At 44.1% G+C, this 26,222-nt stretch overlaps 1 protein-coding gene across 3 annotated transcripts in view; it reads right to left on the reverse strand.

Annotated features, from left to right (window-relative positions):
- LOC134927811 (uncharacterized) overlaps nucleotides 1-26,222 on the reverse strand; it is a 245,165-nt gene that overhangs the window by 121,879 nt on the left and 97,064 nt on the right. For all 3 annotated transcript variants that reach the window (XM_063922791.1, XM_063922789.1, XM_063922792.1), the window contains one exon: nucleotides 4,878-5,006. In XM_063922791.1, coding sequence (XP_063778861.1) covers nucleotides 4,878-5,006 — 129 coding nt within the window. The remainder of the gene's footprint in view (nucleotides 1-4,877; nucleotides 5,007-26,222) is intronic.

Below are 26,222 nucleotides of genomic sequence, written 5' to 3' on the forward strand. Positions count from 1 at the left end.
GACATTTATGAATAAACAGAGGTCAGTACTAATCACCAAACTATTAGAACGACTCCACCACCTCGAGTCCTTGCACAAAGCGTCTCTATCGGAGACTGACTACCTAGAACTACTTGATACACGGGCCCAACTAAAGAAAACCCTTACTGATAGTATCCAACTTTCAGTCCGTAAATGCAACTCCAAATACTACCAGTGGGGTAATAAACCTGGTCGCCTCCTGGCCCAGGCTCTTAAGGCCCAACGCTCCTCTTTGTACATTAACAATGTAAAAGACCTTGGGAATGCTCTCCGATTCAAAACCCCTGAAATTGCTGCATGCTTCAAACAGTATTACTCCCTTTTATATAATTTGTAGAACCGACCTGATGGTATCGCATCCCCTTACGACTTTTTACAGGCGAAGGCATATTTAGAAAAGGTGTCCTACCCTGTCCTATCACCTTCAGATAGGGAAGCACTGGAACTCCCTTTTACCCAGCAAGAACTGGAGACTTCCCTGACCTCGACACCCTCAGGCAAGAGTCCAGGGCCGGATGGCTTCACTCTCACCTACTATAAATAATTCAAGGATCTCATCTCCCCCTATCTTCTCCAAGCCTTTAATTCTATCTCCGCAGATACCCATTTCTCCAGCCAGTCCCTAGAGGCTCACATTTCCGTTCTACCCAAGCCCGGTAAAGACCCCTCGGTGTGCTCCAGTTATAGGCCCATATCTCTTCTAAATGTCGATGTCAAGCTTTTCGCAAAACTAATGGCAAATAGACTGAATGTATTCCTGCCCTCCCTAATCCACAACGACCAGGTGGGCTTTGTCCCGAACCGCGAGGCTAAGGACAATACCACTAAGGTACTGAGCCTAATTCATATAGCATCCCAGGGTGGTCCTCCCACTGTGCTGCTATCCACCGATGCCGAAAAGGCTTTTGATAGGGTCAGTTGGGGTTTTATGGGGTCTGTACTGGGGCACATCGGATTGGGCCCCCTTGCGCTTGGCAGAATAATGGGACTTTATAGATCACCCACAGCTCGGGTCCGAGTTAACGGATCTTTATCCGACCCCTTTTCCATAAGCAACGGGACACGACAGGGCTGCCCACTATCCCCTTTACTCTTTGTCCTCTGTATCGAAGCTTTTGCGAGAGCTATTAGGGCTAATGATTGCATTACTGGCCTGAAGGTTGGTGATACAGAGCACAAACTCTCCCTGTTTGCTGATGATTTATTAGCTACAATAACGCACCCGGTTTCCTCCCTTCTTCACCTTATGCAGGAGCTGTCCCATTTCGGGTCACTCTCCAACTTTAAGATCAACATGTCCAAATCCTGCGCCCTGAACATCTCCACCCCCCCCAACACAGTAGCCAAACTTAAACGATCTTTCCCCTTTACCTGGAATGCCTCCCACCTGTCCTACTTGGGAATACAGCTACCGAGCGATCTGTCCTGTTTGTACACTTTGAATTTTGCACCCCTTCTCCGAACACTCAGGGCTGATTATAGCAGATGGTACCTCAAACCACTCTCTTGGCTGGGGAGGGTGAATGTTGTAAAGATGAAAACTCTCCCCAAGCTACTCTACAAACTACAGGCCCTCCCCATAAGGATCCCAGACTCCTGGTTCAAGTCCATCCAACTCTTGATACAACAATTTATCTGGTCTCGGAGACGGCCTAGAATCAGCCGGTCCACTATGATCCGCTCCACCCGAAGTGGCGGTTTCCAGTTACCTGATATCAGAGGCTACTATTGGGCAATATTGCTCAATAGAATTCTGGATTGGACGAGGAGTCGAGACACAAAGCAATGGGTGGCTATAGAGGGGCTTTATATGCAACAATTCCCAGAGATCTTCCCCTGGCTCCCCACCCTCCCCAGGCCTCCCTCCCCTCACCCAACTATCACCGCGACCCTCTCATTTTGGAAGAAAGCACGCCGCTGGCCCTTCCTCTCTTCCGATTTCGGCCCATTGCCTCTTTTCTAGCTAACTCAGACTTCCTACCCGGCTTAACACCTTCCCATTTTCGTGATTGGGCCCTTGAGGGCCTCTTTAGGGTAGGCCAGTTGGCAAGCTCCTCAGGAGTTAAACAGTTCTCGGAAGTACGATCTATATGGGAAATCCCACAACATGACTTTTGGAAATATCTACAGCTTAGACATTTTCTGCACTCTAAACGCAGATATCTCCAGGCCTCACGGGAATTAACATAGTTTGAGAGGTTGTGCGTCACTACATGCACCCCCCAGCACACTGTCTCCTCACTTTACAAATTATTACAGAGTTCCGGTGCTCAGACGCCCACACCCTTCCAGCTAGCCTGGGAGAGGGATCTCGGGATCCCCCTAACAGATAAAGACTGGCGGATGATATTCCTCAAATCCCATCAAAGTTCAGTCTGTATACAAGTTAGGGAAACCCAATATAAACTCTTAATGAGATGGTACAGACACCCCTCTCTCCTCCACTTCATGTATCCTGGAGTGACGGACAGATGTTGGAGATGTCTTAACGCCACTGGCTCCCTAATGCACATCTGGTGGAACTGCCCCCTACTACGACCATTCTGGGTTGATGTCATCTCCATTTCTCAAGACATACTTCATGCTCCTGTCCCTACCGACCCGGCCTTTTGGTTGCTTTCCCACTCCTCAATTTCACTGGCTCAGCACAAAACATCATTACTCCGCCACCTGTCCAATGCAGCGCGGGCAGTAATCCCCACTCTATGGAGATCTCCATCCCCGCCCACAAGGAAATTATGGTTCACTAGAATTAATTATTACATGAATATGGAAAATATCCTCCTGGTTTCCAGAGATAAACTCCTAGAGTTCATGACCACATGGTTACCCTGGATGGACTATACGTCCTCCAAAGACTACAAAGACTACGTCTATGCCACCAAATGACTTAGCTCTGCAGTTCATTGATTAAAGAGACTGCACTACACCTCCCCCTCAATTCGAAAGCCCCCCAGATTTGGTCACACCATGTTCTTTCCCTCTTATTTCCTTCATTTCATACTTCTCTCTTTTCTATAACTCTTCTACTATGTTACCTAAGATATCACGATTGCAATCACTGTATGGACAGACAGCGAATGGATACCACATTGACACTATAGAATAACCGACTAATGCCTGTACCAGTACCGACCCCTAGTGTTTGGGGTGAAACGCTACCCTACTCCTTAAGGCTATAATGTAATCGACCTCAATTGTACGTCCTGATGATTTCTTTTTCTGTCTTAATCCTTATATTTTCCTGAATAAAAATAGATTATACAAAAAAAAAATAGGTCATCTGCAATAAGGTATTGGGATTAGCGTAAAAGTAGTGAAAAAACGTATTGCTGCTTCAAGATGGCAAACAGGTGAGGCCATAAACTTTATGCGGATATCTAGCCACATTGTAGTCAGTCAGCACTACAATGTTGACTATATAAATTGGAATAAAAACGAGGAAATCAGGGTGTTCTAAAACTTTTGACAATAGTGTAGTTTCAGTAATACTTTTTGTTTTATTACTGTTTAAAACATAAATTAAGTAGAAAAAAAAAATCCAGGGGGGGCAATTTACTAAGAATCGAATTTGGGCGATTTAGCAATTCACCAGAACAAATAGCGCACATTTACTAACAAGCATTTTCGGCTGTCTTCCGATGGTGTATTGTGTCGCATTGTAGAGTGTGTGTTGTATAGGTGCATTTTTTTTTTGTTTTCACTGCAGAAATCGCATTTCAGCTCCCCATAAAAAATGCACCTCAATGCACCTGCAACATGTACATGTTTGACAGAGGCATGCACAGATCAGCGAGATCCGTGCAGGCTTCTGTATGTAAAAGTAAAGAAACAGTTTAAAAAAAAAAACAAATGTAAAAAAAATAAATTACGATGGTTCATTAGAATTAATATTAGAATTAAAAATTAGAATTAATAGTCTTTTACAGACAACTACAGGTCCCAGCAAGCCTCCCCGCATGCTGGTACTTGGAGAACCACAAGAACCAGCATGCGAGGCATTAAAGGGCCCGGTGGTACCTGTAGTCCCACTGTAGTGGGGAATGATAAATGCTTTGGCCAATATAAGAGTATCCCTTAGCTGTGGCATTACATCCCCGCTAGAAAGAGACCGGTGCTGGTTGTGAAAAATAAGGGGGATGACCACGCTTTTTCCCCTTCAAAATGTTCACAACCAGGACCGGCTTCAAAAAGCCCGGTGCTGGTTATGCTTTTGAGGGGAGACCCCACGTTATTTATTTTTTTCTTAACTGTTTCTTTACTTTTACAGACAGAAGCATGCACGGATCTCACTGATCTGTGCACGCTTCTGTCAAACATGCACATGTTGCAGGTGCATTGATGCGATTTTGGTGCGTCTTTGGCGGTGCTTTTGATGGGTTCCATGTGTACACGCTCAAAAAAATCTGTGCATTGATTTAGTGCATTGAGCTGCAACTTTGAAGTGATTTTGGTGTGAAGCGGAGGGATTTGGACAAAAACGATTCTTATACACAGTATCACTGCGCTTGGAGATTGTTAATACGTATCATTACTTCATATTATACAAATTGTGTTGTCTATTTAATAAATGGACTCAACAAAGCTCATTAATATATAAAAACATGGTTTATAATTTTATACGGCAGTAGTACAAACAGATGTAACCGTCATATGGTAATTAAAAAATGATTCTTAGTAAATTTGCAATTTCCAATGACACAAATGTTATTTGTACAGATGATGAATTGCCGCACGACTTTTACGTGAATTAATCCTTAGTAGATTAGCAATTTGCAAAAAAACCAAAACATAAATAGTCCAAAATCGACCTTTAGTAACCCCCCCCATAGCAAAGGAAACAAAGTTTAATTCACCTGGTGCAGTATTGGAGGAAGAGCAGTCAACAACATCAGATGATGGAGAAATTGGAGCAGTTTCGTTATAAGCAAGTGTTTCAAATCTAGCTTTCTTCTTGGGTTGTTCATCATTGGTTTTAACAGTTGCTGAACAAAAAGATATTCCATGAATGATAAAACACATGGTGATAACATTTTCTAACCAACAAAAATACTTATTTACTTGTTATTGTTGCTCTGTTAGAGTTTGAAATGTAACAGGTCTAAACAAAAAAGGGTACACTACCTAAAGTAGTTAACTCATAAATGGACAAGTGTTTCAATGGTTCTTTATTAAAAAAAAAAAAACACACATCAAATGATCATAGTGTATTTTGTCTTCAACACACCCCTCCTAACCATCTATATAAAATGTAACCACACTAAAGGGATTAATGGATTGTATATTAATGCATATGTTAATAACCCAATGTTATCTGCAAGATATATAGTTTATGAGGTCAAATCTTCAATAAAATTTAATATATTTACAGTAGATTGGAGTAACATTTATGATAATTAGCTTAAGTAAAATATATACACACTAGTCATGATATTCTACAAAAGTACATACTTCGAACTGTAGGAGGACTCTGGTGCTGGGGCACTCTTACATGAAATAAAATATTTCTAAAACATAATTTTTTTATTGATACAAGTTAAAATCAAGTAACGACCATCACATGAAACCAGTAAAACAATATATAGTGTACATATACACACAAAGCGTATGGTGTGCAAAAGTGTGAGTATATTACAGACACACTTTGAATATTTGAAATAATTCTGGATACATAAATATCCTGCTAATCACATTGGTAACTGGCTGTATTAATAATGTGAATTAATGATGAAAAAATTGTTTAGAGAAAAAAAATATAGCAGTTAAATACATGAAATTAGAATCACAATGGATTGTGATCATCATCTGGGGAATTGAAGTTAAGGGTACCCGTCACATGCATAAATTCTTGGTTAAAGTAACCATTGAGGTAGGTCTCCCAAACAGCATCAATCATGGTATTACCTGAAAGGAATCTTGATGTAGTATTACACATGGTTGTACCGTCCTGCTTTGTATGAAAATAGATGGTATTGAAGAAAAGAGTTTACGGAAAATCGCCGTATTCCATTTGGTTTCTACTGCACAGCCGTATACCCAAGGTAGTGAACAGCTGGGTGAGAGCACCAAAATTAAAATGGGTTTCTGAATAAAGGAAGAATAAAGCTGTTGAATCTGCTTTCACTAGGGTGTTCAACAGTGACCCCTGTGGGAGAAAATCAGCGCAGGGGGCACCAGGTGTCCCTTTGTGATGAGAGTTGAAATGAAGGAACAATTTTGTAAGTATTAGTCAGCTAGGTACACGAATGTGTATGGGGGCATATGGCAGGGCAGTAATGTGTGGAGGCACTGGAGACAGAAAGGAGGATGTAATGAGACGTAGCTGGATGAGGGGTTAGATCCTGTGAGAGGGTGTATGTCAGGCATGTCCAAACTGCGGCTCTCCAGCTGTTGTAAAACTACATATCCCAGCATGCCCTGACACAGTTTTGCTGTCAGGGAATGCTAAAGCTGTGTCAGAGCATGCTGGGATGTGTAGTTTCTCAACCGCTCCAGAGCCGCAGTTTGGACATGCCTGGTGTATGTAATGATCTTGCAGCAAGGAAAAATAGCCCGAGGTTATGCACAGAGAGGAGTGTGATTAGATTGTTTGCTCGAGGGTAAGGTCGTGCTGTGGGGTCTTTTTCTCTACAGCACCCTGTATTACCAGGTGGTCTCCCATCCAAATACTAACAGGACCAAACAATGTATTGCTTCCAAGATCGGACGGAATTGGGCATATCCGATGTGGTATGACTGTAGGTATTATTCCCACATGAAAAATTATGCCAAATATGAACATACTGTGCAGATGGTGTCACAACTGAGGGCTGAGGCTGACCTAGGAAAGCCTCAGGTGTAGGGGCTGGCGTGTAGGTGAACCGTGAAGGTAGAACAGGGTTCCTAGACTTACAGGAGTTCTAGCACCAACTGCCCGAAGGCGTGACCACGACAACAGAGTTATAAAAATGAAAGTCAGTTTATTGAACACACAGTTAAAACACCTTGGTTATGCAAATGACTTAAACCGTAGATGTGCAGAGATATATACAGTACAGTTCCTAGAAACGCAGGGGTAATACGTGCTGTGGCTTTGCAGAACAAGATGTTTAAGTCCTTGGCAAACCCGGAGTTGGAAACTCCGTATGCCACAGCTAGCCACTGAGGTAAGGAACGAGCTGGTACTACCCAGCAGATGATACACAGAGGCTGGGGTAAACACAGGAGCACAGAAGTTGAAGTGGTACTTGGCAGTACTGCAGAGAATAACGGATGGAACCGGTGTGAACAAAAGGTGTACTGAACTCCCCACTGAAGTTTAGAGTCTAATGGTGAGCATCGATGGGAACTGTGGTTCGATGTTGTGTGGTCAGATATGCAGAGCGATATAGGGATACCGCTGGAGTTGGAGAGTGGAACTGGAGATGATGTGAAGCACCGCTGTAGACTGATAGTGACACAGAGCACTGCTGGAAGCGATGTGGATGAAACGCTGGAAGCCAGTGACGAATTCACTTTAGAGGATAGAGAGCGATAGGAGAGACATGTGTACAATGATTGACAACCAATGCACTGACGATTAGGCAGCCTTGATCCAGGATATTTATACCAGCTGGGAAGCAGGTATTGACTGGGTAATCAGGCAGAGTACAAAGTGCAGCTGCTAGGTAATCAGGCAGAGTCCAGAGTGCAGCTGAAAGGCTATAAAGCAACATGTGATGAATCCAAACATGGCTGCGCCCATGTTTGAATCTGGAGGGAAAGTCTGTTTGAACGTTAGCATGTGAGAGACTGAGGCCATGTTACACAGCGTGCTGCAAGCAGACAGCGCAGGTGGAATCCAGGCTTGGAGCGCTGGGCCAGTCTCAGGAGACACTTGGAAAGTAAGAAATGGTGATGAATTACCCGGATCGTGACAGATGGACTCTCACTCGCCAGGGATCAAGTTAAGGACTATACAAACACATGCAGTGTGATTTGAAGGTGTGCAAGTGTGGAAGCTATATAGATGAGCTCCCACTTACAGCCATTCAAGTATTATGCAATAAATGTGCATGTTCAAAAAAGAGCATACAAGTCAATAATCCTTGAAAAGATATGCAGTACATCTGGAAAGTATTCACAGCACTTCACTTTTTCCACATTTTAGGTTATGTTACAGACTTATTCCAAAATGGAATAAATTATTTTTTTCCCCTCAAAATTCTACACAGAATACACCACAATCATAAAGTGAAAAAAAGTTCTTTGAGATTTCTGCAAATTTATTGGCACACCTATTTTTGGGCAGTTTCGCCCATTCCTCTTTGCAGCACCTCTCAAGCTCCATCAGGTTGGATGGGAATTGTCAGTGCACAGCCATTTTCAGATCTCTCCAGAGATGTTTAATCGGATTCAAGTCTGGGCTCTGGTTGGGCCACTCAAGGACATTCACAGAGTTGTCCTGAAGCCACTCCTTTGATATCTTGGCTGTGTGAATAAGGTCGTTGTCCTGCTGAAAGATGAACAGTCGCCCCAGTCTGAGGTCAAGAGCGCTCTGGAGAAGGTTTTCATCCAGGATGTCTCCGTACATTGCTGCATTCATCTTTCCCTTTATCCTGACTAGTCTCCCAGTTCCTGCCACTGAAAAACATCCCCATAGCATGATGCTGCCACCAGCATGCTTCACTGTAGGGATGGTATTGGATTGGTGATGAACTGTGCCTGGTTTCCTCCAAACACGACACCTGGCATTCACGTCAAAAAGTTCAATCTTTGTCTCATTAGACCAGAGAATTTTGTTTCTCATGGTATGAGAGTCCTTCAGGTGCATTTTGGAAAACTCCAGGCAGACTGCCATGTGCTTTTTACTAAGGAGTGGCTTCTGTCTGGCTACTCCACCATACAGGCCTGATTGGTGGATTGCTGCAGAGATGGTTGTCCTTCTGGAAGGTTCTCCTCTCTACACAGAGAAATGCTGTAGCTCTGATAGAGTGACCATTGGGTTCTTGGTCACCTCTCTGAATGGGGCCCTTCTCCCCTGATCGCTCAGTTTAGCCGGCCGGCCAGCTCTAGGAAGAGTCCTGGTGCTTCCGAACTTCTTCCATTTACGGATGATGGATGCCACTGTGATCATTGGGACCTTCATAGCTGCAGATATTTTTCTGTACACTTCCCAATATTTGTGCCTCAAGACAATCCTGTCTTGGAGGTCTACACACAATTCCTTTGTCTTCATGCTTGGTTTGTGCTCAGACATGCACTGTCAAGTGTGGGACCTTATATAGACAGGTATGTGCCTTTCCAAGTCATGTCCAATCAACTGTATTTACCACAGGTGGACTCCATTTAAGCTGTAGGAAGATCTCAAGGATGATCAATGGAAATAGGATGCACCTGATCTCAATTTGGAGCTTCATGGCAAATGCTGTGAATACTTATGTACATGTGATTTCTTAGTTTGTTAGTTTTTTAATAAATTAGCAAAAATCACCCAAAGAATTTTTTATGTTGTCATTATGGGGTATGTGTAGAATTTTCAGGGAAAAATGAATTTATTCAATTTAGGAATAGGGCTGTAACATAACAAAATGTGGAAAAGTGAAGCGCTGTGAATACTTTTCCGGATGCACTGTATTCAAACATCTCATATATTAGGAATACAGTCCCCATACGTGCTTAATGATAGTGTGTAAGACTACTTGGAGGAATTACAGTATAATCACATACATGTATATCATTTGGAAAAAATGCATGGTTTACCAGGACTTGAGCTGTAGACCAGCCTATGCACAGACCATGGTAAAAGCTGGACACGCATTTCACCAGGGGTAGGCTTGATCACCCAGATGGTGATCATAGTCCATTGTGATTCTAATTGCATTTATTTAGCTTATATATATTTTTTTTTTCTCTTCACAATTTTTCATCATTAATTCAAATTATTAATACATCCAATTACCAATGTGGTTAGCCGGATATTTACGTATACAGGATTATTGCAATTATTCAAAATTTGTCTGTAATATACTCACACTTTTTCACACCATACACTTTGTGGGAAATTCAAATGTTTGAAAAGTCGGATGGGTGTCTGTTTTTTCCTGTCTATTAGATAGGAAAAAAACAGATACCCAACTGACTTTTCAAACATTTGAATTCCCCACTTTGTGTGTATATGTTCACTATATACTGTTTTACTGGTTTCATGTGATGGCCATTACTTGATTTTAACATATATCAATAAAAAAATTATGTTTTAGAAATATTTAATTTCATGTAAGAGTGCCCCAGCACCAGAGTCCTCCTTTCTCTCTACAATTCTAACATTGCCCATTTGACTCTTGGGAGCACCACCAACCTAGCACATTTTCCTTAAATCGAGGCTTGATTAATATATGTTGGTCACTACAATACCACTTACAACATATGAACATGATCCCACCCAAAAAAGCAATGTGCAGAATCAAATTTCTCTCTGTTACATTAGTACAGGTATATTTACAAGGATAAAGTTGGTTAAAGCTGTAACTATAGGTATATGTATATACATTTAATTGTGTTGGTCATAGACATTGCATGAAATGTATTTAGGCACTGTACTTATAAAATATATATACCGGTATACAATCACAGACAGAATCAAATTTTGCAGAATCAAATTTCTCTCTGTTACATTAGTACAGGTATATTTACAAGGATAAAGTTGGTTAAAGCTGTAACTATAGGTATATGTATATACATTTAATTGTGTTGGTCATAGACATTGCATGAAATGTATTTAGGCACTGTACTTATAAAATATATATACCGGTATACAATCACAGACAGTATATAATACAAAATATAACAATACTAGTTTTGTTGCAATTATTGGTTCTGCATTCTTAAAATAACCCAAGTTTAATATACAGATTATTTTCAATAAATCATCAACGTTTAAATTCAAAATACATTGTGTATGCACACTATTTTTAGTTTGCAAGTGAGCGCTGGGAGTAATATATAAATATATATAATTACATAGGCCTTTTAGGGATAGTAGACTCCTTTTCTTTCTCCATAGCTTCTACTTATAAGCGTAGGTGATAAGCGCAGCCCACTTTCCATATTCTACTAGGGGAGTGTAGCCAGTGTGAGCTTCTAGACAGGCTCTTTACCACTGGGTGACGGAGCCACAGAGTAAAGGTGTGTACACACGGTGAGATTCGGGCTATCCCCGATTCTCACTATGCTATAGGGACTAGGTCGGTATCGCCAAGTCACGATGACTGTGCATGCGATACTGACTATGTACGATATTGGCTAAGTGTCAATTTTGACTATACTTTCATATTAGTCAAAATTGACTTGCCTGCACAGTCTATCTAGGCTTGCGATACTGACCTCACGGGACCGTGCATCGGTATCGCATTGGGATCGCAAGGTGACTTTCATCTTGCGATCTGCACTAACTTTTCTATATAGCCAAAATCGGAAGAAAAAAATCTTACCGTGTGTACACACCATAAGAGAGCCAGCAGTCTTCTCTGGGAAGAGGTGGAGCCAGCTGTCATTAAGACCGGGTCCCGTGCAGTAGTAAGACACCTGGTCTACTGCTGGCTACCAATGAAAGCCTCCATCTGATGAATAGGCGGAGCGACTGCAACAGGCCAAGAGTCCAAGGGAATTATCAGATATGGTGAGAACGGTGTTAAACAGCACTGCACCTCTCACACACTAAGCCAGGACTAATGCTAACCATACATCAGACCAACTTCAAACCAACTTTTCTCCAACTTGTCTGCCCAACTAAAACAGTGCTCCACACATCTAACCAACTTTTCAGCAGACCAGCCAACTTCTCTCCAGCTTGTGATGTCACAGAAGTAGGCAGACAGTGCCCGTCTACTTCTGCATGTTTTGAATAGTATATTTAAAAATCAGGTCTATTTAGTTATTTCAATAAAAAAAAAAAAAAAAAAAGGGTTTTACTACTTTTGTATAGTGACCTAAATGAGACAGTTTGGTCCAACTGCCAAGGCAAGCTAGTACTTGCAGAACCTCAAGTGCAAGCTTGCTCTTGTACCTGTAGTTCAGTATCTCTCGCATTGATTTGGGCACCCGTTGAGATTTTATTACCAGCGGTTGCCCGGCTCCCTCTTCACAGCAGCAGCAGGAGGCAGGAACTCACTTCTGAGCTCCAGCTTCTGGCTTTTGCAGTGTGCGGCGTGCGCTGTGGGAGAGACATCATGATGTCTCTCCCATAGTTCAGAGGAAAGGAAGGACACCAGTGGTCGGACGCAGTAGCCGGGCTTCAGGGGAGTATATTGTTTGTTTTTGTGTGTGTGTAAGCGGCAAAACTAAAAGGGGGCATATCTACAGGGGCAAAACTAAAATAGGAATTTAATACCTACCGGTAATTCCTTTTCTCGTAGTCCGTAGTGGATACTGGGAATGTACTTAGTACCATGGGATATAGATTGGGTCCATTGGAGCCTGGCACTTTAAGAAAACAGTGTGTGCTGGCTCCTCCCCACTATGCCCCTCCTAGCAGACTCAATCTAGGAAAACTGTACCCGAGGAGACGGACATACCATGAAAGAAGGAATAAACAACAAGAAAGCGGTGAGGTAACGAACCAACACACAACAGTAGCAAAAGATAGCAGCGCTAACCAGAACAGGGGATAGCCACGCTAACTATAACAAGGATAGCAATGCTGACCAAACATGGAAGAGGGATAGCAACAGCAGACCCAACCAAAAACACTTACAACCAGGTAAGCAGAAACACGAAGCACTGAGGCGGGTGGCCAGTGTCCACTACGGACTACGAGAAAAGGAATTACCAGTAGGTATTAATTTCCTATTTTCTCTAACGTCCTAGTGGATACTAGGAATGTACTTCGTACCATGGGGAAGTTCCAAAGCTCCCAGAATGGGTGGAAGAGTGCTGAGACCCCTGCAAAACTGCCTGACCAAACTGAAGGTCATCACTGGCCAAGGTGTCGAAACCATAGAACTTATCGAATGTGTTCGACCCTGACCAAGTTGCTGCACGACACAACTGTAGGGCCGAGACGCCCCGGGCAGCTGCCTAGGAAGAACCCACCGATTTTGTGGAGTGGGCCTGGATAGAACTCGGTAGCGGCAATGCCGCTGAAGAATAGGCTTATTGAATGGTCAATCTAAGCCAACGAGTAATGGACTGCTTAGAGGCAGGACATCCAATTTTGGTAGCATCACAAAGAACAAATACAGTAGCGAGTCAGACTTTCTGTGACAAGCTGTCCGTTTGACGTAAATCCTCAAAGCCCTTACAACATCCAAGGACTTTGGAGCAACAGACGTATCCGACAGTATCGGAAACCATTATCAGTTGATTAATGTGAAAGGCCAAAACTACCTTCTGCAAAAACTGCGGGCGAGTCCTGAGGTCAGCCCTATCCTCGTGAAATATCAAATACGGGCTCTTTCAAGATAAGGCCCCTAATTCAGACACCCGTCTAGCAGAGGCTAGAGCCAGCAACATGAGAGTCTTCCAAGTAAGATATTTCAAGGCCACCCTGTGCAATGGTTCAAACCAATATGACTGGAGAAAGGTCAAGACCACATTAAGATCCCACAGAGCAGTGGGAGGGACAAAGGGTGGTTGGATGCGAAGAACACCCTTCAGGAATGTCTGTACTTCCGGAAGTACCGCCAATTGTTTCTTGAAGAAGATGGAGAGAGTCTGAACCTTGATGGAGCCTAACCTTAGGCCCATATCCATGCCTGCTTGCAGGAAGAGCAGAAAACGGACAACTTGAAACTCCGTAGGAGAGTATTTTCTACTATCACACCACGAGGCATATTTCTTCCAGATATGATGGTAATGCTTTGACGTGACCACCTTACGGGCCTGGACTATAGTGGAAATAACCTTAGATTGGGGGGGGGGTTTGGGCTAGAATCTCCCTCTCAACCTCCAAGCCATTAAAGGTAGCCGTAGTAAGTCTAGATAGACGAACGGACCTTGTTGAAGAAGGCCCTTGAGAAGCGGCAGAGGCCAGGGTTCCTACAGAGACAAGGTCAGGTGGAGTCCGCGGTGGGCACCGCAACCCGTGACCGCCACGCCCTTAATGCCGCCACATGTCACCGGGGACCCACTAACCGGGTATCACAGATCGGGAGCGGCAGCCGCTGCGCTTACCCCTTCATTGTGGGCTGGGTCTCCGGTGGGCTTCGGTTTCCGGCGTGCAGATGGAGTCTCTCCAGTCCATGGGCGCCACCATTGTGCCCAGCGTCCACGTGGGCGGAATGGGCCAAAGGCACGATCCGGAGTTCCCTCCACCAATCAGAGCAGGGCGGGCACTTCAAAAGGAGGCGCCGGGCAAAGCCTGAGTATCGTCGCTGCACAACCTACTCCCAGGCTCATGCTGATGTTCATGGTGCTCTCACTGAGTTCCAGTGCTTCCAGCATTTACAGTGTGTTTCCCAACTCTCACTGAGTTCCAGTGCTTTCAGCATTCAGAGTTCTTTGGCATCGTTCACAAGTCATCACTCATTTCTTCATTCAGTGTTCTTTAGCATCGTTCACAAGTCATCACTCATTTCTTCAGAGTTCTTCAGCATAGCTCACGAATCATCACTCATTTCTTCACCTTGTGTTCTTCAGTGTCATTCACAAGACACTGCTCATTTCTTCACTCAGTGTTCTTTGGCATCATTCTCAAAGCATTAGTTATCTATAAATCTGCATGAAGAAGACCTACATCAGGCAGTTTTTATTTCGACCCAGCTCCGGTTTCTCTTCCAGACCATCGGAAGAATCTCCGAGTACACAACTCCCCCGTTCCAGGTCTGTGACCGAATACTCAGGCCCAATGGACTCGGAGGATCAGAACGCGGAAGCAAGCGCCATACAGAGTTTGGCTTCCCGTATACCGAGTCAGGAGGCGGCACATGGACAGGTGATGCAGTATCTCCAGGAGTTATCTGGCCGTCTGGATCAAATTCAAGCAACCTTGGCCTCGGCGGCTCCGGGCCCCGCTCAAGTTCCCACTCCGGTAGTAGTCTCCAGCAGTGCCCAGCCACTGGCAGCAACTAGGTCTCGTCTTAAGCTTCCTACTCCGTCCTGATATAACGGGGATTGAAAACATTGCCACGGGTTCCTGAACCCGTGCGAGGTGCACTTCGAACTGCTCTCACATAACTTTCCTAAGGACCGATCCAAAGTTGCGTATATAATTTCCCTGCTCGAGGGTTCAGCGTTGGATTGGGTATCTCCGTTGTGGGAGCGTTCGGACCCACTAGTCTCCAATTACACCGACTTTATAGCTTCCTTCCGAAGAATTCTTGAAGAGCCCGGTAGGTCCACCACAGCTTCTACCGAACTGATCCATGTTCAACAGGGCAGTACGTGGTCCAATTCCAGACCATCGCATCAGAACTGCGCTGGAATAACGAAGCTCTCAGGGCCGCCTTCTGGAGCGGTCTGTAGGATCGTCTTAAGGACGAGTTGGTCACCAGGGATCTGCCTGATCAACTTGAAGAGTTAATCTCGCTCTGCGTCAAAGTGGCTCTCCGCATGCACAGTAGTCAGCGCAGTAGGTCAGATCGGCCTAAGTTCCAGTTTTCCCCTCCCAGACGAGCTTCACCACCCAGTCAGGACGAACCCATGCAAATCAACCATTCCCGCTTGTCTCCTGAAGAACGCCAGCGTCGTCGTGAGGGGAAACTATGCCTCTACTGTGGAGCTGCTGACCATTTTATTAAGTTTTGCAAGTGTCGTCCGGGAAACGGACAAGCCTAGCTTCTTCCGGAGGGATCAAGTTGGGTGCCACGTCCAAATATTCTCCAGGGAAAGACTGCTTACACTCTGTACTATTATCTTCAGAATCAGCTACTAAGTCTCTCCACGCCTTATTGGATTCAGAGGCCGCTGGGAACTTTATCTGTGTCTGTTGCGCCCAGGAAATGGGTCTGAAGTTGAAGTCCATTGATCGGCCTATTATGCTGACCGCTGTTAATGGTACCCAAATCTCCAATGGAGTCGTTTCCAGTCACATGGAGCCAATCAAATTACAGATCAGAGCTTTACATCTTGAACGTCTGGAGTTTCTAGTGATTTCGGAGATGTGTCATGATCTAGTCCTCGGCTTGCCCTGGCTCAAGATCCACAATCCCCACATCGATTGCCAATCCTCGCAAGTCCTATCCTGGAGCTCTTACGGTCATTCTAGTAGCCTCAAGCCCGTTTACCCGCTCCGGGTATCACCCAAATCTGACAAAAAAACTTCTTCCGGAGGCCTATCAGGAATACGCAGACGTGTTCTCCGAGCAAGCAGCCGACCAATTACCGCCCCATAGACCTTGAGACTGTCCAATAGATCTAATCCCTGGGAAGATGCCGCACAGAGGTCGCACGTACCCCCTGTCTTTGCCAGAGACCCAAGCTATGTCAGATTATATCAAGTCAAATCTCCAAAAAGGTTTCATTCGTCCCTCTACCTCTCCAGCTGGAGCTGGTTTCTTTTTTGTTAAGAAGGAGGACAGAGGGTTAAGATCGTGTATTGACTACCAAGGGTTGATTGTCATCACCATCAAGAATAGATACCCGTTGCCATTGATCACGGAGCTGTTCGATAAGGTTCGATGAGCTCACATTTTCACGAAGCTTGATTTAAGGGGAGCTTATAACCTCATACGCATCAGACAGGGGGACGAGTGGAAGACCGCTTTTAATATCAGAGACGGGCATTATGAGTATCTGATAATGCCGTTTGGGTTCAGTAATGCTCCTGCCGTCTTCCAGAGGTTTGTAAATGAGATATTTCGCGACATGCTTTACCTGAGCGTAGTGGTCTATTTGGACAACATTCTGATCTTCTCCAGAAATCTCTCGGATCATATGATACAGGTCAAGAAAGTTCTTCACCGTCTCTGTAAGAACCATATGTATGGCAAAATCTCTAAGTGCAACTTCAAAGTACTGTCAATTTCTTTCCTTGGCTATGTCATCTCGTGCACTGAGCTTCATATGGATTCGGAAAAAGGTTAAAGCCATCCAGGAATGGACACAACCACTCTCCTTGAAAGCAGTGCAAAGATTCCTGGGCTTTGCGAATTACTACAGGAAGTTCATTAAGGGTTTCTCCACCATAGTAGCATCCATTACCGCCCTAACCAAGAAAGGCTCTAATCCAAGTCTATGGCCTCCTGAAGCCGTGGAGGCGTTTTCTCGGTTGAAATCGGCATTTATGTCTGCCCCGGTTCTCCAGCAGCCTAATCTTGCGAAGTCCTTTGTCCTGGAAGTAGACACATCCTCAGTTAGTGTCGGAGCTGTCCTTTCGCATTACTCTTCAGATGGGAAATTACATCCATGTGGCTATTACTCCCGAAAATTAATCGCCTGCAGAACGAAACTATTCCATAGGAGACCAGGAACTTTTGGCAATAAAATCTGCCTTGGAGGAGTGGAGATATTTACTGGAGGGTGCTAAACATCCTATTACCATTTACACCGATCACAATAATTTGCTCTACATTAAGACCGCTCAATGTCTTAATCCTCGCCAAGCTAGATGGGCGCTCTAGTTCACTCGGTTTTCATTCATTAAATATCGGTCCGGAACTCTCAATGTAAAATCTGATGTGTTATCTCGCTCCCTGACCACCTCTGACGAAGAGAGTTCGGATGTAAATAGCCTCATTCTCAGTCCAGTATCAATCAACGTTGCTCCCACCTCCCTAGGTCCTCCACCTGGAAGGTCATCTGTTCTGGCTGAGCTTCGCCCGAAATTGTTACAGTGGGCTCATATCTCCAAGTTTTCCGGTCACCCAGGAGCACAGAAAATGTTTGAACTATTGCAGAGGGCTTACTGGTGGCCCACCATGAGGAAAGATATACAGAATTACGTCAGCATATGCTCTCAATGTACCCAACACAAAATCCCTTGTTTACCTCCTGCCGGGTTACTCCGCCCATTGTCCATTCCTAGAAAGCCTTGGACCCATAGCTCTATGGACTTCATCACTAAGTTACCCCTCTCCAAGGGATATAAACACCATTTGGGTGATCGTTGACCGCGTCACGAAAATGGCACATTTTGCTCAGTTGACAGGTCTACCTACGGCTCCAAGTTGGCTCAATTGTTCATCCGAGAACAGTTTTGGTTACATGGGTTACCACAAGAGGTGGTCTCCGACCGAGGGGTGCAATTCACCGCAAGATTCTGGAGAGCTCTCTGTACTGCACTACAAATTAAACTCAAGTTTTCTTCCGCCTACCACCCACAAACGGAGAAACCGAAAAGGTCAATCAGGACCTGGAGACTTTTCTTTGTATCTCTCTCTCTCCTTCACAGGACGACTGGGTGGAATTGTTGCCCTGGGCAGAATTCGCTCATATTCCTCAGTACCACATTTCCACTAGCGAGACTCCATTCTACATCAACTATTGATTTCATCCGCGTGTTCCAGAACTACCGCTTTTCCCTTCAAAAGGATGTTCCTGCTGTAACCTCCACTCTACAGCAGTTCAGTCACATCTGGAATAAGGTTCATGCTAACCTTAAAAGCAACTCCATCAGTTATAAACTCTTCGCGGACAAAAAAACAGCAGGCAGCTCCTCAATACAAGGTTGGCGACAGGGCATGGCTCTCCACCCGCAACCTTCGTCTAAAAGTGCCCACTATGAAATTTACTCCGAGATTCATCGGTCCTTACCCAGTCCTGAATCCTGTTGTCTGCAAATTGGGTTTGCCATCTCACTTTCGAATACCGAACTCTTTCCATGTTTCTCTCCTCCGCCCTCTAATTTTCAATAATTTCCATTCGGATTCACCTAGACCAACCCCGGTGGAGACCGAAGCAGGAACAGAATTTGAGGTCAAGACTATTCTCAATTCTCGTTACTATCGTACGAACCTGCAGTACCTGGTAGAATGGAAAGGTTGTGGACCTGAGAGAAGTTGGGTGAAGGATTCCAATGTTTCTGCTCCATGACTAGTTCATATCTTTAATTCCAAGCATCCAACAAAGCCATGAAAGTGTCCAGGGGCCACTCCTAGAGGAGGGGCGTACTATCACAGATAGGGAGCGGCAGTCGCCGTGCTTACCCCATCGCTGTGCGCTGGGTCTCCGGGGCGGTCTCCCCCCGGTGAGCTTCGGGTCAGCGTGCGGATGGCATCTCTCTGGTCCATGGGCGCCGCCATTGTACCCAGCATCCACGTGGGCAGAATGGGCCAATGGCACGATCCGGAGTTCGCTCCACCATTCAGAGCGGGGTGGGTAGTTCAAAAGTAGGTGCCGAGCAAAGCTCCGGCGCATGAGTATCGTCGCTGCACAAGCTACTCCCAGGCTCACGCTGATGTTCATGGTGGTCTGTTTCCCAGCTCTCACTGAGTTCCAGAGCTTCCAGCATTTACAGTGTGTTCCCAGCTCTCACTGAGTTCAAGTGCTTCCAGCATTCAGAATTCTTTAGCATCATTCACAAGTCATCACTCATTTCTTCATTCAGTGTTCTTCAGCATCGTTCACGGAATCATCACTCATTTCTTCACACTGTGTTCTTCAGTGTCATTCAAAAGACATTGCTCATTTCTTCACTCAGTGTTCTTTGGCATCGTTCTCAAAGCATTAGTTATCTATAAATCTGCATGAAGAAGACCTACATCCGGCCGTCTTTATTTCGACCCAGCTCCGGTTTCTCTTCCCGACCATCGGAAGAATCTCTGAGTACCCAATCCACCCGGGTCCAGGTCTGTGACACCGGGACCCCGGTGTGATCACTCACCACATCTGCGTCCACTTCAGCATCTGTTAGGGGGTGGAGGTGGCATGCTGTCGGCGTGTGCACACACAGTGTGGTATGTGAAACAGCGCCTCAGGAGCTTAATGTCCTGTCAGCAGGGATTACGAACCATTAACCCTAGGGAGGTTGGTTCGGTGTACTATCAGTACTATCTGAAAATAACAAACTAAATAAAAGTTCTGAAGAAAACTCTCTGGAGCTCCAGAGGAATGCACCCGGCTCCTTGGGCACATTTTTCTAAACTGAGTCTGCTAGGAGGGGCATAGAGGGGAAGAGCCAGCACACACTAATGTTTTCTTAAAGTGTAAGGCTCCAATGGACCCGATCTATACCCCATGGTACTAAGTACATTCCCAGTATCCACTAGGACGTAGGAGAAAGGAGGTATAACTAAAGGAGGCATACAGTATCTCAATAGTACCCCCAATTAAAATTATGCCGCACAGTAGAGCAACCTTATTCACATTATGCCACATTATGTCATGCTACGTCACACACTAACGCACCTTATTCCCGTTATGAAACACAGTAGAGCAGCTTATTCACGTAATGTCACACAGTAGAGCACCTTATTCACGTTACGTCACACAGTAGAGCACCTTATTCACGTTACGTCACACAGTAGAGCACCTTATTCACGCTATGTCACACAGTAGAGCTCCACCTGGAAGACCAGGTGTGCGGCGCCGATGACCCCGAAGGATTCAGTGCCTGCATCAAGCACCCGCTGCCAGTTCAGATGATTAGGTGGGCCCACTGCTACAGATCATTTTACATGTTCCATCCACCGCTGCTGCTACCACTACAAGGGATCCTGGGCTGACCGGATCCCCGGCACGATGGACTGGCAGTGGTGTAGTAATGCTAACCATTAATCCATTTCTTACTCCCATTCTAATCTATCCACTCCCTCCCAACTCTCAATCTATACATCCACTCCAGGCTCTCATGCTATCTACCCCCTTCTTTAGGATTCTTTTCGTCCTTTCATTGTATGCATTCCTTGGTCTCACTCCTTCTGTGTCTCAGGTGCTACATGAGGGTGAAGAAAACTGATAAGGACTCCTATTCAGAACAGTGCTGAGACCACCTGCCCTCCACACCTGCCGAAGGCCACCTATTCCCCACTATTCAAAACTGCCCTCCACTCGATGGGCTGGATCCAGCTCATGGTGGCCAGGGGTATCACAGCACAGAGGGGCACAGCGGGGAGGGGAGGGTACGGAGCCAGTCACTGCCCTGTATGTGACATATAGCTGCCCGCTGCGCCATCATTCACCTTGGCCTCCTCCGTGACAACCCGCCGCTCTCCATCCTCACATCACTGCCGGCTGACATGCACCGGCTGGGCTCTGGGCGTCCTGTGCGCTAGCTCTTCTCCCTGACGCGCCGGTTGGGGATGTGGAGGGGTACATGCAGCATTAGCTCCAGTCCGCATTAGCTGCCGCCAATTCAGGGTTGAAAGGGACAACCAGGCAGTGATAGACTGCTGCACCACTGCCGCCGGGGATACAGGGACAGCCAAGCCGCAGTCAGATTGCCGCAGGTGCCCCTGAACCTCCTCCCGACCCAATGCTGCCACCCGTACGGATCCTACGATGACAGGGGCAGCAGGGATGGACTGCCGCCGCTGCCCATGGTTCTCCTCCTGGCGCCCCCACTACCAGGATGACAGGAGCAGCCTGGCAGAATTGATAGACTGCTGCCGGGGATACAGGGGCAGCCAAGCAGCAGTCATAGATTGCCGCAGCTGCCCCTGAACCTCCTCCCACACCAACGCTGCCGCCAGTACGGATCCTACGATGACAGGGGCAGCAGGGATGGACTGCCGACGCTGCCAGGATGACAGAAGCAGCCTGGCAGAGGTGATGGACTGCCACAGCTGCCTCTGAACCTCATCCTAACTCCCGCTCCAAAGTGCCGCCACTGCCGGGAATCCTGGGCTGACCGGGCAGCCCAGCCGGCAGTGATCAGGAAGAAGTAGACGGACACTGCTGGCCAGTGTCTGCCTACTTATCGTTCAGTTGGGGGAAAGTTATTCCTACACTCGAACGATTGCTTGGGAAAATCACAGGTTTGGTTTTAACAACTAGTTGGACCGACCTTTTCTGGTCATTTTTCAGCGTGTGGGAGCAAACGGTTGATTATCGTTTGCTCCCACACACTGCCCTACTATCGTTCCACCCAGCCTAGTTGGCTAGTTGGAACAATATCGTTCTGATGTATGGCTAGCATAAGGCTAATGCAGGCTCCCATTAACTTTCATAATATACGGTTAGCCTGGATGCACATTAATATAAGACTGCTCACTCATGCACTAAGCTACCTGCTGGAATAACATCCCTCAGCAAGTTAAAAACAAAAACGCTCATACATTTCACTGGCAGACGCAAAGGTGTGTCAACAGCCCCATCTAGTGACCCAATGTTAATGTAGTCTACACTGCAAGTGTAACTTCTGATGTACAGTAAATGTTGTAAAGTCCTAATACAGCAACTCTGAATAACGTAAAACAGTTACTATATCTCTGCAAAGATAAACAGGGGCTGTAAATTACACGGAGCCGTGTACTACAGTGATCGGCTAATACGCTTCTAACCTTATTTATATACATGTCCCACTGGAGGACTCATTGCTCTTAGCTAGAGCTAAAGGACAGTGGGTAATCCTAAAACCCACTAGGATTTACACACACACATACATACATACATACATACATACATATATATATATATATATATATATATATATATGTGTGTGTGTATATATGTGTGTATATATATATATATATATATATATATATATTCACAATATGGCCGCACTCACATCACCCAAAGAGTCCAACTGCTGGGGTGTCCACACTATACCCAATAAGGGTCTTCAAAGGGGAAAGAGACATGATGTGCGTTCCAGGTGGAACACGGAAGTTGTTGGTTTGGTGCCTTTTTTCAGAACTGCTTGGTATATTAGGTGAGCCAAGAAGACATAATCACCTTTGCTGCTGGATCATTATGGGATATGTGCGAGTGTCTCCGAAAACGTTTGGGACTATAAGCTGTGTGTGCCTACTTAAAATAAAAATGCCTGTTTAATCTGTTATATCAGCCGGGAAAGAGCCCCCGTGTGTGTGTATAAAATTATATATATATATATATATACACACATATATATAGATATATATATATATATATATATATACACATATATATATATATACACACATATATATATATATACACACACACACACGCACGCACAGGTTGAGTATCCCTTATCCAAAAATCACACATTTTTGGTTACCCTACTGAAATAATGACACAAATATATTATATAGATATTTAATATAATATACATATATCTATATATACACATAGTATATAATATATATGTCATTATCTCAGTAGGGGAGCCAAAAATGTGGGATTTTGAATATTGGATAAGGGATACTCAACCTGTAAATACACACACACACACACACACACACATATATATATATATATATATATATATATATACACATACATACATACACACACACACACACACACACATACACACAATAACATAATATATAAATATATATGTGTGTGTACACACACACGTACTTGTACTGTGCAATTAGGCAGATGCGGAAAAAACTGCTGCAAGAATGCTTTAAAAATATAGAAGTGTCAATAGTTTATTTTTATCAATTAACAAAATGCAAAGTGAATGAAAAGAAGATAAATAAGTGAATGAACAGAGGAATCAAACCAATATATTTGGTGTGACCACCCTTTGTCTTCAATACAGCATCAATTCTTCTGGGTACACTGGCACACAGTTTTTGAAGGAATTCTGCTGGGAGGTTGTTCCGAAAATCTTGGAGAACTAATCACAGATCTTCTGTGGATGTAGGCTTGCTCAAATCATTATTTATCTTCATGTAATCCCAGACAAACTCCATAATGTTGAGATCAGGGCTCTGTGGGGGCCATATCATAACTTCCAGGCAGTATGTTTGAGGTTCTTGTCCTGCTGCAGAATAAATTTGGAGCCAGATAAGATGCACCCCTGATGATATTGCATGATGGATACGTACCTGCCTGTACTTCTCTGGTGAGAGGGTAGATTCCAGGTAATTATCTTGCAGATAGTTCAAGTTCCATTGAACAGTAGTTTAATTTTGGGGTTTATTTTATTTATACATTACCAGTTATTTATATAAGTTATTTATATAGCGCACACATATTCTGCAGCGCTTTACAGAGAATAATTGTCCATTCACATCAGTCCCTGCCCCAGTGGAGCTCACAATCTATATTCCCTACCACATGTACACGTGCACACATTAACGCTAAGGTTAATTTTGATGGGAGCCAATTAACCTACCAGTATATTTTTGGATTGTGGGAGGAAACCAGAGTACTCGGAGGAAACCCACGCAAGTACGGGGAGAATATACAAACTCCACGCACTTAGGGCCATGATGGGAATTGAACCCATGACCTCAGTGCTGTGAGGCAGTAATGCTAACCATTACACCATCCGTACTGCCCAATAAAGTCCTGTTGGAATTGCAATAGAACATTCCACTTTCACTAGGAAATTTTATAAACTCTTTTAGGGACAATTGCAATTGAAGACACAGCGCCCTCTGGTTACCATTTCTCATTGTGTGTGTGTGTGTGTGTGTGTGTGTGTGTATATATATACATATATATATATATATATATATATATACACACACACATACATAATATATATATATACACACACACACACACACACACACACACACACACACACACATACATACTTACATACATACATACATACACACCCACACATACAAACAGAAAATTCAGCACTCACCATAGCAAGATCACTTATCCTCACTACATTAATAAATAAATGATGGGGGTTTAGTTAGTAAATTGGCCAATGCACGGAAACCTGCAAACCGATCGCCAAGGTACCCCACCTTCTTGCAGGTGGCAAGTGCTGTGGTTTTATATTTGATTGTATATAAAAACAAACAAGCAGATCTGAGGGCACTTACATGGTACTGTTTCAATAATAAATATTAGTACATCAGTTTAAACCAAAACAATTTTCAATTACATAGAATAAAATGTATTCATAAAAAGTACAGAATAAAACTTTGTGATTTTAGAGGACGTCTTCGGCTATATCCGGTTTTACATTCAGTTTTTAGTGTATTTCTTTGTTGAAACATACTATGCAGAAGTAGAACAACACACACACATATTATATATATATATATATATATATATATATATATATATATATATATACACACACACACACACACACACACACATATATACACACACACACTTACATACATACATATGTGTAGATATAGAGAGATAAATATATAGATATGTACACTGTGTATATCTCTAAACAATATAGGCAGTACATCCAGTCTTCATGCAAAGTAATTACCCAGTGCTTCTCCTAGGTCTCCTCGGCGGGATCCACATAAAGTACATATACAGGGAGCTCACGAGAGTTAGGTGCAAAAATAAGTCAAATCACAGCATCTTCTTTCAAAGAAGCTGCTGTGATTTGACTTTTTTGCACCTAAATTCTGTGAGCTCCCTGTATATGTACTTTATATATAGATAAATATTTGCACAGAGAAAGGGATATTTTAGGTACCTTTGTTTTCATGCATACACCTGGGACCAAATTTAATTGGTTGAAAATTACAGTTAATTTATTAATGTGGGAAAAGTTGCAATTACAATGGAATTATTACTTAGCATGGGGGCTCATGGACATAGTCTACTATATTAACTGAAATCATTAATATTGGTAACATACCTCTGTATAATTGAGTTTTTCTGTGTAAACAAAGGTGACTGGGGAAGTTGAAGTACAATGTTACATCTTAAAATTTTATGTGCAAGCAATTGCCCGGTTTTGATGTATGTCACTGCCACCGGACTGTGAGGGAAGAGGCCACAAGATCTACTAAAATAAAGTATGAACTCTTTTGTTAAGCAGTGTCCAGAGTGTAAGTGATAGTATTCTAAAAATATTGCAGAGTTAACCACATCACATCGGTCAGGTTGTACATTTTCATGTACAGTATATGGGTTTTTCCCAAGGAGGCCCATTAATATTTGCTGATACTTGGATGGAGGCACATTAGTCATAAGGTAGCCTACAATTCTCCATCAGGGTTCATAGTGATCCACAGGATCTACCTTGGGATATGACAAAGCGACAGCAGATTGGGAACCAAACCGTTAAGCTTGTCAGACTCCCAGGATGCACTGGGCCAACCCCCTATATTCCGGCCTCCTGGCTCAGGCAATTCAGCTTTTAGTTTGGTGAGGCAGGAGCCGGCCACGATGAACGGTTGGGCTGCTAGGATTTTTTGCAATCACAAGCTCTTGTTATGTTGTATAGTATTTTTACTTTTTAGGAGTAATCTTTCTGTGTGTCTTAAACA

Source organism: Pseudophryne corroboree, chromosome 5 (genome assembly GCF_028390025.1).
Source record: "Pseudophryne corroboree isolate aPseCor3 chromosome 5, aPseCor3.hap2, whole genome shotgun sequence".
NCBI lineage: Eukaryota > Metazoa > Chordata > Amphibia > Anura > Myobatrachidae > Pseudophryne > Pseudophryne corroboree.